The 16254-nt window shown below is 35.8% G+C and overlaps 1 protein-coding gene across 1 annotated transcript in view; it reads left to right on the top strand.

Moving 5' to 3' along the window:
* Positions 1 to 16254, top strand: part of LOC103263302 (T-cell immunomodulatory protein) — a gene marked incomplete at its 3' end in the record, with an annotated part of 225243 nt that overhangs the window by 193999 nt on the left and 14990 nt on the right. The window contains exons 11-12 of the mRNA XM_021713910.1: positions 8014 to 8164; positions 10264 to 10372. Coding sequence (XP_021569585.1) covers positions 8014 to 8164; positions 10264 to 10372 — 260 coding nt within the window. The remainder of the gene's footprint in view (positions 1 to 8013; positions 8165 to 10263; positions 10373 to 16254) is intronic.

The following is a 16254-nucleotide window of genomic DNA, read 5'->3' as shown; positions in this document are numbered from 1 at the left end:
GGGGCTAGTCCCCAGTCCCAGAACCACCCATAGCAGAGTGGTGGTATTGTCCTAAGAGTGCTTAGGAGTGCTTGGTCCCCTGTCCCTCCTCTAGCTGGGTAGCAACTACTGCCATGTTACCTTGAACTTGGCCCAAGAGTGGGGCATACCTCAGCATTTAACTCTCAAAATGATGCCTTGGGCCTGGTATCAGAGAAGGCAGGATATCTGCCAGGTAAGCAGTGTTGGCCAGAAGCCATGGGATGTCTGACCCTCTTGTTTCTCAGTCTCAACAGCAGCCCATTGCAGAGCAGTGGATGTTGTCACAAATTTACACAGGATAGCCTGGCCTCCCTGTCCCTCATTGGCCAGGTAGCAGCTATAGCCATATCAGCCCAAACTCAGGCTGAGGGCAAGATGAGCTTAGTGTTAAACTCTCAAAGTAGTGCTTGAGCCTGGGACCAAAGAGGGTGGGCTCCTTCCCAGGGCAGCAGCTTAGACAAAAAGCTGTACGGGGAGCGGTATCCACTCATGTCACACAACTGGTACTGTTCATTTCAATTCCTTTATTCTTAACTATTACATTTGTACTTTCCATTTAGCTAAACTGAGTTATTAGTTCTAGTAATTTTATTTAGATTTTATACAAGTTTCTAAATAAATGGTCATATAAATTACAAATAAAGACAATTTTAGTTCTTTCCAAACTGGATGGCTTTTATTTGGTATTCTTTTCTTTTGCAATGACTAGAACCTGCTGTACTTTGTTGACTGGAAGTGATGAGAGCAGACTGCCTTGCCTTGTAAGAACAAGGATCTTAGGAGAACAGCATTCATTCTTCCACCATTGCTGTGATGTTCACTGCTGTAGTTGCCCTTTATAATGATGAGAATTTTTCTTTTATTCCTAGTTTGCTAAGAGTTTGGATCAAAAATAAATGAATTTTATCAAATGCTTTTTTCTGACTTTAATGAGATGATCATATGGTTTTCCTTTTTTAGTTTGTTAAGGGGTGAATTACACTAACTTATTTTTTAATATTAAAATGACTGCATTCCTGCAATAAACCCAACTTGGTCGTGATTTTTATCTTTTTTTATATACCTACCCTTTGCAAGGTATTTTGTTTCACTGAACTATGTCCTTTCTGCATGGTTCACTGGTAATTCCAAAGCAGAGACATGGTTCAAAGATGCACAAGTTTCAAATGAACACTGTACTGTGCAAAGCAAGATCCTGCTATATTATTGAATTTTATTTACTAGAATTGTGTGTATCTTTATGAACTATATAAAGATACATGCATAAAGATATGCATGTATCTTTATGAACTATATTGGTCTGTAGTTCTCTTATAATGACTTTGATTTTGGTACATAATTCAGGCTTTATGGAATGAGTTAGGAAATATGTGTACCTCATCTATTTTCTGAAGAGTTTGTGTACAACTGGTATTATTTCTCCTCTAAGGATTTGGTATAATTAATTAGGGAAGCCATCTGGATCTGGAATTTTCTTTTTTGGAAGGTGTTAAATTACAATTTTAGTTATCTATTCTTGAGTAATCCTTAGTACTTGTGAACTTCAAAGAATTTGTCCATTTTATCTGACTTGTCAATTGCATTGGCAGTTTTTCATAACATTCCTTATCCTTTTAATATCAGTAAAATTTGTAGTGATGTCAACTCTCTCAATCCTGATATTGGAACTTTGTTCCTTTTCTCTTTTTTATTTTTTAATGACCATTCTGGCTGAAGGTTTATCAATTTTATTGGTCTTTCCAAAGAACCAGCTTTTGTTAATTTTTTATTTGTTTATTTGTTGTTTATTTGTTAATTTTTCTATATTTTTTCCTGTTTTTTACTTCATTGATTTCCTGTTATTATTTCCTTTCTTCTCCTTACTTCACATTTTATTTGTTCTTCTATTTCTAGTTTCATAAGGAAGAATCTGAGTTCATTGATTTGAGACTTATCTAATATAGGTGTTTAGTGTTATAAACACCCCTCTAAATACTACCTTAGTGGCATACCACAAATCTTGATTTGATATGTCTTCATTTTCATTCAGTTCAAAATATTTTCTAATTTTTCTTTTTAATTATGGCTTATTTAGTAGTGTTTTATTGATTTCCAAATATTTGGAGGTTTTCCAGATATCTGTTATTGTTTTCTAATTTGATTTCATTATGATCAGAGAACATGTTTTGTGTGACTTAAATTCATTTATTTTATTGAGACTTATTTTATATACAGAATATGTTCTGTCTTGATAAAAATTTCAAATGTATCTGGAAAGATTGTATTTTCTGGTATTGTTGGGTTGTGTTCAACAAAAGTCAACATTGTTGATCCTCTATCCTCATTGATTTTATGCCTTTTCTATCAATTATTTAAAAAGACATTTTAGAGTCTTTTGCTATGCTTGTGAAATTGTTTCTCCTTGCAGTTCTTCCAGTTTGTTTTTTTTTTTATGTAATTTGAGCTGTGTTATTAGGTGCATAAACGTTTAAGATTCTTATGCTCTATAAGACTCCTTTTGTTATAAAATGACTCTATTTTGTCTTTGTTCTGAATTCTGCCTTGTCTTTTTTTAAGATAGCCACTCCAGCCTTCTTTTAATTTGCCTTAGCCGCTATATCTTTTTTAAATATATGTCATAGCTTTATTGAGATATAATCACTGTCTATACAATTCACCCATTTAAAGTATACAGTTTCATGGTTTTTCACATACAGTATGTCCAGAGTTATAAAACCATCACCTTCAATCTTAAAACATTCCAATTACTGCAAAATGAAACCCATACCTATTAGCAGCCACTCCCCATTTCCTCCCAGTCCCCTTAGCCCAGGCAACTACTCATCTACTTCCTATCATTATAGATTTGCTTAATCTGGAAATTTTATGTAAATGTAAGTATACAATATGTAGTCCTTTGTGAGTGGCTTCTTTCACTTAGCCTGTTTTTAAGGTTCAACTGAACCCTATTGTAATTATTTACTGTATGTAATTATAGTACATTCCTTTGTATGACCAAATAATATTCCATTATATAGACATACAATATTTTGTTTATCCATTCATCAGTCAATACATATTTGCATGGTTTCTACCTTTTGACTCCTGTAAATAATGCTACTATGAACATTTATCCACATAAGTTTTTATGTAACTATATGTTTCCATTTTTCTTGGAATATAACTAGAAGTAGAATCCTAGGTGAAATGATAATTCTTTGTTTAACCTTTTGAGTAACTGCACACCATTTTTCCAAAGCTGCATACCTCCCAGCAATGTATGAGGTTCTAATTTCTCCACATTCCATCTAACACTAGTTATTGTCTATCTTGGTTAAAAGTCTACCATCTTATAGCTTGCATCCTGAGTATGAAGTAGTAGTATCTCGTGATTTTGATTTGGACTTCTCTGATGGCTTATTTTGTTGAACATCTTTTCATGTGCATATTCATGTGTCATTTGTATATTTGTCCTTAGAAAAATGCCTATTCAGATGCTTAGTTCTTTGTTTAAATTGGCTTTTGTTTTTATTATTGAGTTGTGAGAATTTTTTTATATAGACAAATCTAGGATTTGTAAAAGTTTTCTCCCATTCTGTGAGTTGTCTTTGCTTTCTTTGTGGTGGTTTGTCTTTTATCATCACTTTTTACTCTTTTCTTATTCGTGTCTTTATATTAAAGGTGGATTTTTTGTAGGCAGTATATAATTGAGTTTTAGTTTTTTACTCTAGTCTGAGAATCTATACCTCGTAATTTGTGTTTTTGCCCTTTATATTTTAATAAATATAGATATGGTCAATATAGATATGGTTAAAATTTACCATTTTGTTGTTTCTTCATTGTTTTGGTCCTCTTTCTGCTTTGCTTTCAATTGGTTGAGTATTTTTAAGATTCTGTTTTATCTTTTTGTTGACTTACTTACTATACATTTCATTTTATTTTATTTTATTTTATTTTATTTTTGAGTTAGAGTCTCACTCTGTCACCCAGGCTGGAGTACAGCAGCACTCTCACGGCTACTGCAGGCTCAACTTGCTGGGCTCAGATGATCCTTCCACCTCAGCCTACCAAGTAGCTGGAACTACAGGCATACACCATTATGCCCAGCTAATTTTTCTTGATTTATTGTAGAGATGAGGTCTCGCCAAGTTGCCCATGCTGGTCTTGAATCTGTAGGCTCAGGCATTCCTCTCACCTCAGCCTCCCAAAGTGCTGGTATTACAGGCTTGAGCACTGTGACCAGCCTACATCTTATTTGAGTAGATGCTTTAGAGTTTATATATCTTCAATTTATCCCAGTCTATTTCCAAATAGTATTATACCACTTTATATATAGTTTCAGAACCTTACAGCAATATGTTTGTATTTCCCTTCTTTTGGTCTTGGTGTTATTTTCATCACACATTTTACATCTACTACATTATTAACACCACGTTGGATTTCATTTGTTTAGACAGTAAATTCTCTTTAAGTACATTTAAATAATGAGAAAAACTCTTCTATTTGGTTACATATTTGACATTTTTCCATGTTCATTTTTTTATGCAGATCTAGATTATGATATCATAACCTAGATATCATCTGATATCATTTTCCATCTGTCTGATAGAATTCTTTTAACATTTTTTATAGTGCCATAAGAAAAATATAGACATAAATTATTATGTAAATGTGAAAAACTTTTTAGTGAAGGATACCATGAACAAAATTTAAGAAAATAAAAGGCTGAGAAGAAACATTTGCAACATATAATAGTAATAATAATACAATATACAATAATAATAATAGCAATTATTAAATATGTACTGTGCTATACCAGTCATTGTACTGAACATGCATTTTCTCTTTTAATCCTTACAACAGCCATCTGAAAGTAATGTATAATTACTTCCATTTTACAAACAAGGATATGAGAATAACATAAGGGGCTAATAACCCTAGCAGTGAGAAATCTAAAAATCAGTACAAAAAAAAATTTAGTTGGCAATTCTGAGGAAAAAAACATGAATAGCTGGTAAACATGAAAGTAATACTCAACTTCTCTTATCATCAGGAGAATGAGAGCATAAGAAACAATGGTTACTAATATTGGCATGCTCATACACTACTGAAAATATGAATTGGTACATTTTTAGAGGACCATTTAGCTTCACCTGTTGACATTTGAAATATGCATCTGTAATTTTGTGTACAGATATCCAAAGAAAACGCTCTCTCTTTCCCCCTCCCTCCCGCTCGCTCTCTCTCTCTCTCTCTCTCTCTCTCTCTCTCTGTACATACTTTCTCTGTGTGGGTGTGTCTGTGTATGTGTTTACAATAGAAAACAGTTGGCGATAACCTGATGATCAATAACATAGTGTTAAAATTAATGATGTCTTAGCCATGTAATGAAGTAGCCATTAGGAAAAAAATGAGACTGGAGAAACAGGCAGTTTGGTATGCTACTGATGGAAGACTTAAGTTAGTACATCTTCTTGGAGGGGAGTTTTCAATATAGATCGATACCAAAAGTCCTCAGACAATATTCCTTTTCCCCACGTGTTTGCTGTATTATTTAGAGGATTGAAAAAAAAGTCGTAGAAAAATGTGTGTAATGGAACCATTTGGGCCTGTGTTTTTTAAATACTTTTATGTGCCTAGACAAAGGCTTAGAAAGATGTACACCAAATTATTAACAGTGATTATCAATAGAAAGGAAAGATTTTGATTTTAAAGTTTCACTAGAATTTTATGATACTTTTGTAATCATTTTTTAAAATATTTTTTAAAAGATGCATTAGCTGTAATTGCCAAAAACACCTAGAGAAACTGGCTGAAAAGAAGAAAAATCATTTCTGCTAAGGGTTTCCAAACCAAGTGGATCCAGGTTTTTCCCTCCTGGGCTTAAATTTTACTTTTAAAGATAAAGTGCTCGGTTCTACCTATAGAACTCAGTGGAATTTGAAAGAACTGAACTTTTATGGACCCTGAATGCCAAAGTACAAGACCAGAGTAGCTAGTAAACTCTAAGACAGTTATAATATTCACAAACTCATATCAAAAATTAGGAATAACATTTTACAGCCAGGCTCGGTGGCTCAGTCTGTAATCCCAGCACTTTGGGAGGCTGAGGCGAGTGGATTGCCTGAGCCCGCGGGTTCAAGACCAGCCCAGGCAACTTGGTGAGACCAATAGATAAAAAATTAGCCTATAGTTCCGGCTACTTGGAAGGCTGAGATAGAAGGATCCCTGGAGCCCAGCGGGTAGACTCTGGGGTGGCCGTGAATGTGCCACCGCACTCCAGCCTGGGTGACAGAGTGAGACTCCAACTCAAAAATATATATATATATATTTTACATTGTGAAAGTGCAATAAGAATTTTTGTTGTAGGTTGTGTTGTTGTTGTATATTTGAAACTGTAACCAGATTTATAATAATGAAATCTGTACAATAACTTTGAAAAGGGAGACAGGAGTACATGCTCAGCTCAAAAGGCTGACCAGCACAAAGCACTGATTATAAAATATTGGGCTCCTTATGTCACATGTTCTCATGTTTTAATACTATCTTCTATTAACAATATAAAGTATACTACATTTATGTGAAACATCTAGAAAATTTGTTAACTAAAAATGTAGGATGGGTAAGCCAACTGGAAAAAATTTTATAAATTAGAATGTTAAAATTAGTTTTTAGACAAGAGACAAAGAGGAAGTATTTCTCTCTAGTAGAAGAATATTGCTATATGTTAGGTCTCAAGCAAAGTAACCAAGTTATCCAAGTAAATGTTATGGTCAGAGAGATTTTTTTCATTTATTAAAGAATTGTTGTGGTAAACTGTTTTGGAATTTTTTATATGGAAAAATAATTTTAATTCAATCATATTTAATATACATCATACTACTTGAATATTTGTTACATAAGTTTCCAATCTTCTCAGTGTTAAACACTTAGAAATTTTTGTTTCTTACAGTTGAACTTTTTCTTTTCCAAGTCACCCAGACCTACAGTAATGACCAAAGAAATCTGTCGTTACAGATATGTTTATTAGAGAAAAATTGAGCAGTAATAAAATTTAAGCTCTGTAGTCTATTTTGTGTGTGTGTGTGTGTGTGTGTGTATGGAAAATACCTGTAAGCAGGAGCTATTATATTAAATCACACTTTACAAAACTTACTTTTATATCTAAATAAAATATTTTTACATGGCATTGTCTTAGACTCCATAATAAGAATGATCATAATATAAACACTTTCACTGGGTACTAATTAGATGTCAGGAGTTGTTCTAAATACTTGCCATTCAGTATTTCATCTCATCTTAACAATCCTATGTATAAGTACTCTTATACACAGTTTATAAGTGAGAATGTGAGGCTTATAGGTTAAGTAACTCACTCAAGTTCACATGGCTACTAAATGGCAGAGCCAGAATTTGAATCTTGGTAATCTGACTCCAGAATCTAAGGTCATGGCTACTTTGCCTAGAGAATAGGATTCAAGGGGGAAGACTTCATTGTTATGTGCAGTATGATGCTTCTGTTATCTAAGAGGTACTAGACAATATCTACCCTACCACCTTTCATGGCAGTTGAAATTTTATCATTATAGATTCACTACTTTACGTTTACAAAAGTTAGGGATATCACAGGTTTCCAGTTAAAATGCAAATTATTCCTTGAGAAGTAATACACATCTAAATGGATAATGACAGTGTCTAGGAACTCAGTAATATAATACAAGGTTGATGACTGTGGAATAGCAAAGGAAGAAGGAGAGATCAATTTGGAAACTATGTAAGAGAGAAGTCAACAACTGACTAGCCTACAAAATCAAAGGGTTTTTGCCAAAGGTTGAAAAAGGGCAGCCAACAATTTTTATGATAGTATAATAATCAATAGGATGTGAGGAATTTTTCATACAATTTCACTGTTTACCATCTACCTTCTCTTTTGATTCTAGGAATTACGGCCCAACTGATGCTACACAGTGTCTATATTTTATATTAACTGAATGCCTTTCCTTTGTCATATAGCAATCAGCAGGCCTTTTTACTGGAGAATGTCCCTTGTAATAATGCAAGCTGTGAGGAGGCACAGCGAATGTTTAAAGTTTACTGGGAACTGACGGACCTAAATCAAATCAGGGATGCCATGGTTGCCACCTTCTTTGACATTTACGAAGATGTAAGTTCAGAGCCATCTTATGTTTGGAGTTTAATTGCCATTTACTCATCTAACTTTCGCTTCATCACGTTTGACCAGAAAATGTAGATGACATAACAAAAGCAATTGAGTTAAGTAAGGAAAGCCTCCTTTTTTTTTTTTTTTGAGTTGGCGTCTCACTCCATCTCCCAGGCTGGAGTGCAGTAGCACACTCACAGCCACCCCAGCATCAACCTGTCGGGCTCCGGCGATCCTTCTGCCTCAGCCTTACAAGTAGCCAGAACTACACGTGCATACAACTGCACCTGGCTAATTTATTTTATTTATTTATTTTTTTTTTAATTTTTGTAGCGACAAGTTCTCTCCAAGTTGCCCGGGTTGGTCTCGAACCCGGGAGCTCAGACAGTCCACTCACCTTGGCCTCCCAAAGTGCTAGGATTATAGGCTGAGCCACTGAGCCCAGCCAGAAAGTCTTTTTTAATGTTAATTGGCAGAGGGAACAAATTGACACCATTGGCTGATTGATACAATCAGATATAAAATTCCCTTCTCATTTTGTCCTTATTTGGATTAAACCACTAAAGAATCATGCACTGAGACTGGCAAATCTGCATGGTCAGCAGTAGACAAAGCCACTGTCCAAAGATAACATATTCTGGAATCTGCACAAGATCACAGAAGGGAAGAGTTCAGTACTCACTGTTATCCTTGTGAAGCAAGTAACATCTATTTCCACAGATTCTTGTGACTCTGTCGTTGGTTGCCAGGTGACCTTGTAAAAGACTTTCAGGGTTCTGGCTTTCGCCTTTCTAAAGTGAAGCGTGAGTTTACCACTCGGAAAAATAATAAATTCTGAAAAAAATATGTTAAATTCCAGAATTAGTATACCACAGCCTATCCTTGTAAGATAATTTATTATTAAGAGTTAAATCCCCATTTATGCCATTTTGGTTTTTGTTGTTTTTTTTTTCCTAAAAGGCTTATTCTCAATTATGAATTATTCAGCTCCTTGTTTTTCTCTGTTTCCCCTGCTATCAGATCTCGTTATTTCACTTTTCTTTAGCAATTTTCAAGCATAAAAGTAATTGCAAAAATACCAGGAAGAGGAAAAATCAAGAGAATTGACTACAAGTCAGTTTTTAATTTCTGTACATCAAAAACATCATAAATAAAATTTAAAATAGTTTTTAAATCCAGGAAATAAATTTACTATGAAAGAGTCAAATAACTAATATTCTTAATATAAAAGTGTTCATACACACTGGTAAGTCACCAAAAACTCTGGAGAAGTAGAAACATAGTCACTTTATGGGAAAAACCAAAGTTACACATAGAAAATAATATAATAAATGATCAACCTCATGGAAAGAGTCAGAGGAATGTCAGTTTAAATTAACACACCTTTTTTTTCCTTCAATAAAATTAACAAAGATTCTTCTTTTAGGAAAACCAGATGGTAAAATGCAGTGGTGGCAAGTGCAGATAAAAGGTACTCTTGGGCCAAACAGAGTGGCTCACGCCTGTAATCCTAGCACTTTGAGAGACCAGGGCAGGAGGATTACTTGAAGCCAGGAGTTCGAGACTAGCCTGGGCAACAAAGCAAAACCCCATCTCTACCAAAAATCTAAAAAATTAGCTGGGTGCAGTGACGTGTGCCTATAGTCCTAGCTACTCAGAGGACTAAGGCTGGAGGATCACTTGAGCCCAGAAGTTTGAAGTTGTGATGAGCAGTGATTGAACCACTGCACTCCGGCATGGGTGACAGAATAAGACCCTGCTTCTAAAAGAAATAAAAAGATATTCTCCCTAATGGTTGGAAAGGATCTGGCAGTCCAATTATGGGCCTTCAAAAATTCATGCACATATGACTGGAAGGAAGTATACCAAAATGCTAACAATTATCTCCAGAGACTAAAATTACAGATTTTTTTAATTTATATTTTAATATTCAAAGTTATGCATGTATACTGGGTATATATATATATATATATTTAATAGTGATTTTCTTTTAAACATCTGATTGAGTAAATAAGGTTTACTTTTACATGATAACATGCTATGCATTTTAATTTTTTTTTAAGTTGGTCTAATCTTACTATTTTTGTTTATGCTTTTTCCAGGGAATCTTGGACATTGTAGTACTAAGTAAAGGATATACTAAGAATGATTTTGCCATCCATACACTAAAAAATAACTTTGAAGCAGATGCTTATTTTGTTAAAGTCATTGGTGAGTATTCTAATTATTAATGTTTAATTTCGTGTTCTGTCTCTCTCTCTTTCTCTCTCTCTCTCTCTCTCTCCTTCTCTCTCTCCCTCTCTCTCCCCTTCTCTCTCTCCCTCTCTCTCCCCATCTGCCTGTCTTACCTCTTTCTGTCCAAATTCCAAAGGTCAAGGACATACTCCTGTGTAATTCTCATACAACTCTTTCTCATTCAGGAGATCAGCCTCAGTACATTGCCATCCGATCTATATACATAGACTCCATTCATATTTCACCCACTGTCCCAACAATACTCTTGTCTTTTGGGTTCTGAATTCTGCCCAGAAGTATCTATTGCATTTAATTGTCCCATCTTTTCAAACTTCTTCAATCTGAAACAGTTCCTCAGTCTTTTCCTATGTTTCACGTCCTTATCAGTTTTAAAGAATACAGGCTTTGCATTGTGCAAGGTAACCCTGTTTCCTCATTACCCAACTCAGGTCACGAATTCTTTGCAAAAATTCTACTACAAGGAATTACATAATTGATGCTATTTGTTTCTCAGTGCATCACATCAGCAAGTGCATTATGTTGACCTGTCCCATCACCTGGTCATGTTGTTGATCACCAGATTTCTCCATCTCAAATTCACAGTTTTTCCTTTTGTAATTGATTAGTATTTGGGTGGGAGATATTCTGATATTAGTTTAATATCCTTTCCCTTATCAGACCTCTGCCTACCACGCTTAGAGTTCATAGACAACTCCTACCTGAATCAACCATACATACTTTTCAGGGTTTTTCTATTTCTATCCTTTCTTTTACCTATATGGTAGAACATTCTACTGTTCATTTATGCCTCCCTAACCCCAAGCCTGGAATAAGACATTTCTTTAAGGTGCCCCTTCCTTCTAGTAGAGAATGGTATTTGAAAAACCAAGCTCTGGGTGCTCAGGATGCTCTTTGCTCCTTGGTTATTATTTCTCTCAATGGACAGAGCTGGGAAAGAAAGTACTGGCACAGATTCACATACATACAAATATGCACATGTATAACTGTTTTTATGGTTTTGTTTTTATGTGCTTGCTTTTAGTATATAGAAATGAAATTGATTTTGGTGTGTTGATCTTTTACACTGTGACCTTGCTCAATTCACTTTTTTTTTATACATTCCTTGGGATTTTCTTTGTAGACAACCATGTCATCTGCAAAGAGGGACAGTTTTCTTTTTTCTTTCTAATCTTTAATCTTCCTTTTATTTCTTTTTCTTGTGCTGGCCAGAATTTTAATTACTATGTTGAATAAGAGTGGTGAGATTGAACATACTTGTCTTGTTTCCAATCTTAAGGGGAAAACATTCTTTCATATTAAATATGATATTAGCTATAGGGGTTTTTTTGTAGATGCTCTGAATCATATTTAAAAGTTCCCCCATTCCTAGTTTGCTGAGAGTTTTACCATGAATTGGTGTTGGAAGGTGCTGCTTGTGTGTTACTATGCTTATAGGCAACACTGAAATTGCCATATCAATTTGTTTGTCAACAAAATGGCATATATACTGTGTAGAAATATTACAGTTTTTAAATGAGCATTCAAGATAGGGGGTGTCAGAAAGATGATGGCCGAGCCAGTCAGACTATGCAAGTCCCAGTGTGAGTGAGTGAGTATATGGAAAATTTTGTGTATGTACTGGTGATTGGGTGGTCATGTCAGTAGCTGAATGAGTGAGGGCTAGGGAGCTAGCAGCCAGGGCTCTCCTGGTGTAGCAGCTGGTGCCACAGCTGCTCAGCTTGGACCCCAGCAATTCTCAGGATACAGAAGCCAAGTGCCATTTTTTTTTAAATCAACAAAACCTGTCCTGGGAGAAAATGCTGGGAGAGACTGACTAAGTGGGGGCTTGTGAGCAAGTGGCCAGGGCCCTCCTGGTGAAGCAGCTGGTGCTACAGTTTCTCTGCTTAGTCCCTAGTGCTTCCCAAGTCTCGGAAGCCGACAGCCATTTTTCTTAAGACAAACAAAAGTTTTCCTGTGAAGAAACGGTGGGGAGAGACTACCAGCTTCAGGCTCTGCCTCACCACTGCAGCAGGAGAGACTGCCAACTCCAGGCTTTGCCTCATCACTTCAGCACCAGGCCAGACACTGGCAGCAAGGGCTGCAGAGGGAGCCCAAAGGTAGAGTCCCACCAGAGAAGACAAAAGAGGCCCCCGCCAACATCTTGAAAATGGGGCAGGAAAGTGCTCAACTTGCTCACCATGGAGCAACAGACCCAATCTCTGTGACTCAGGAGTTGATTGTATCCCAGATGGAATATCCTAAAGCACAAACTTCAGAAGGACCTGACAAGTTCTGAGTCTCAGGTGTTCCACCCCCTACCCTGATCCAGCTGAGGGACAAACGGTATGACCAGAAAAAGACAAAGAAGATCTCCAAGGAGATCAGTGTCCTGTTTCAAAATAGAACAAATCTAGAGCCTGAATCAAAGAAGAATAGAGGGCTGGGCAAAACATCAGAAGGGAAAGCTTCTCCCACTGACACTGAATAACAGAACTAAAGAGAAAAGCAAGAGATCTGTTATAAATGAGGAAAAACCAAAGGAAGACCACAGGTCATTTCATGTGTAACAAAGAGAAAAGTGAAAATACAGACCTCGGAACCCAAACAATAGAAGATACCAACAACTGGCCCCAAAATACAATGGGGATTAAGGAATGATGGAAAGAGTGAGTAAGACTCAAGAAAGACAAGAGAACACTGAAATAACTTGTAAGAGAGATTGTGGAAAAGAAAAATTTCATCCAGGAAATAAATAACAAGAAAACAAGCATGGAAAGCAGAATTAATCTAGCCAAAAAAAAAAATCTCAGAACCTGAAGACCAGAACATGGAATTCACTTATCTGTAAAAAACATAGAAAGAAAACTCAGAAAGAAAGAGCAAAGCCTACAAGAAATGTGAGGTTGTATCAAGAGGACAAATCTACACCTAATTGGTATCCCAGAAGAAGAAAAGGAAATGGAGAACACCTTGGAGCAAGTAGTCTAGGATATAATCCAAGAAAACTTTCCCCATCTCACTAGAGATGTGAACAGCCAAACATACAGAGAACAGAGGACCCCCACAAAAAATCAAATGAGAAGACCAAACCCCAGACACATAGTAATTCACATACACAAAGTAGGCACAAAAGAAAAAACCCTAAAGGTGGCAAGAGAGAAAGATCCGACTACCTACTGGGGAAAATCAATCAGAATAGCAACAGACCTATCATCAGAAACACTACAAGGTAGAAGACATTGGAATCCAGTTTTCAAAGTCCTCAAAGATAAACAATTTCAACCAAGAATTTCCTGTCCAGCCAAGCTCAGCCTCATCAGTGATGGAGAATTAAAATCCTTCCCAGACATCCAATCCCTAAGAGTTTATGCAGCTTCCAGACCAGCAATACAGGAGACCCTTAAAAAGGTATTAAGCACAGAAGAAAGAAAATAAAGAATGACCACACACTTCCCAAGAGAACAGCAGAGCACAGAAACGATAGAGAATATATCACAACAAGAAACTTGGAAACACACACATACATCAACCCCAAAGTCAAAAGAAAACAAACAAAGAAAAAACTTTATAAGAACATCATGACAGGGATAAACAATCAGATTTCAATAATCACCCAGAATATGAATGGACTAAATGCTCCACTGAAAAGAAACAAAATGGCAAACTGGATAAGAAACCATAACCCAATTATTTGCTGCATCCAGGAAACTCATCTCACAAGAGGGATGCACACAGACTCAAAGTTAAAGAAAAGAAAACAGGTTTCCAGGCAAATGGATCACAAAAAAAGGCAGGAGTTGTGATTTTAATATCAGACAAAACAACCTTTAAGCTATCAAAAATTTAAAAAGATACAAAAGGATACTACATAATGATAAAAGGTTCAATCCATCAACAAGAAATATCCATCCTAAACATATATGCACCCAACACAAGAGCACCAGCATTTATAAAGCAACTACTAAGTAAACTAAAAAAATATATTGACTCTAACACTATTATAGCAGGGGACTTGAATACCCCACTAACAGCCCTAGATAGATCATCAAGGCAAAAAATCAACAAGCAGATACAGAACCTAAACTTGACACTCAACCAAATGGACTTAATAGATAACTACAGAATATTCCATCCCACAACCACAGAATATATAATTCTACTCATCACCACAAGGAACATACTCCAAGACCAATCACATCCTTGGCCATAAATCAAGCATAAACAAATTCCATAAGGTTGAAATCTTGCCATGTACATTCTCAGACCACAGTGGAATAAAAATAAATATCAACACCAACAAAATTTTCCCAGAGCCCACAAAGACATGGACACTAAACAGCATGATGCTGAACAACTACTGGGTCACACTGAAATGAAAACAGAAATTAAAAGATTCCTGGAAAAAAATGAAAATGGAGAAACATCTTACCAAAACCTCTGGGATACCATGAAATCAGTTGTAAAAGGGAAATTTATATTTCTACAAGCACACATCAAGAAAATGGAAACATCACAAATTGAGAGCCTAACAAATCACTAAGGGAGCTAGAACAAGAAGACCACCACAACCCTAATTTTAGCAGAAGAATCCAAATCACCAAAATAAGAGCCCAATTACGGGACACAGAAGACAAAAATATCATAGAAAACATCAACAAAACAAAGTGCTGGTTCTTTGAAAAACTTAACAAGATTGATGGACCCCTAGCTAGAATCACGAAGTAAAAGAGAGAAAAAGCCCAAATAAACACAATCAGAAATTCAAAAGATCAAATCACAACTGACCCCGAAGAAATACAAAAGATTAACAGAGATTACTATGTACACCTATATGAAAACAAACTTGATAACCTAAATGAAATGGAGGACTTTCTGACATCACACAACCTCTCCAGGTTGAAACAAGAAGACATTGAAGCACTAAATAAACCTATAACCCAGGGAATTGACTCTATCATAAGAAAACTACCTATAAAAAACCCTGGACCAGATGGCTTTCTAGCAGAATTCTACATAATGTACCAGAAGGAGCTGATACCAATCCTATTGAAAATATTCCAGGCAATTGAGAAAGATGGAATTCTCCCCAAATCATTTTGCGAAGCTAATATCACACTGATACCCAAACCGGGTAAAGATCCAACAGAAAAAAAGAGGACTACAGTTCAATATCCCTTATGAACATAGATGCAGAAATTCTCACAAGATTTTAGCAAATTGGATCCAAAACACATATCTCAAAAATCATTCACCATGACCAAGTAGGCTTCATCCCCAGGATGTAGGGCTGGTTCAGCGTCCTCAAGACCATAAATGTAATTAAATACATCAAGAGATATAAAAACAAGAACCACATGATTATATCATTAAGATGCAGAAAACACTTTTGATAAAATCCAGCATCCCTTCTTGATAAAAACCCTCAAGCACCTAGGTATAGAAGGAGCATACCTCAAAATAGTAAGTGCCAATAATGATAAATCCACAGCTAACATATTACTAAATGGACAGAAATTGAAAACTGGAACAAGACAAGACTGCCCACTCTCACCCCTCTTCTTCAACATTGTGTTAGAAATCGTAGCTAGGTCAATTAGACAAGATAAAAAAAACAGGGGTATCCAAATAGGAAAAGAGGAAGTCAGGATATCCCTCTTAGCTGACGATATGATCATATACCTCAAAAATCCAAAAGAATTCTGTCAAAAACCTGCTTGCACTGATAAAGGACTTTGGAAAAGTCTCAGAGTACAAAATAAAAGTGCAAAAGACAGTTGCATTCTTATACAACAACAAGCAGGCAGAGAACCAAATAAAAAGCATAATCACAATAGCCACAAAAAAAATGAAATACCTCG

Source organism: Carlito syrichta, unplaced genomic scaffold (genome assembly GCF_000164805.1).
Source record: "Carlito syrichta isolate Samal-C Ts95f unplaced genomic scaffold, Tarsius_syrichta-2.0.1 Scaffold304795, whole genome shotgun sequence".
Taxonomy (NCBI): Eukaryota; Metazoa; Chordata; class Mammalia; order Primates; family Tarsiidae; genus Carlito; species Carlito syrichta.
The sequence above is the reverse complement of the archived record's forward strand: the minus strand, read 5'-3'. Positions and strand labels throughout refer to the sequence as shown.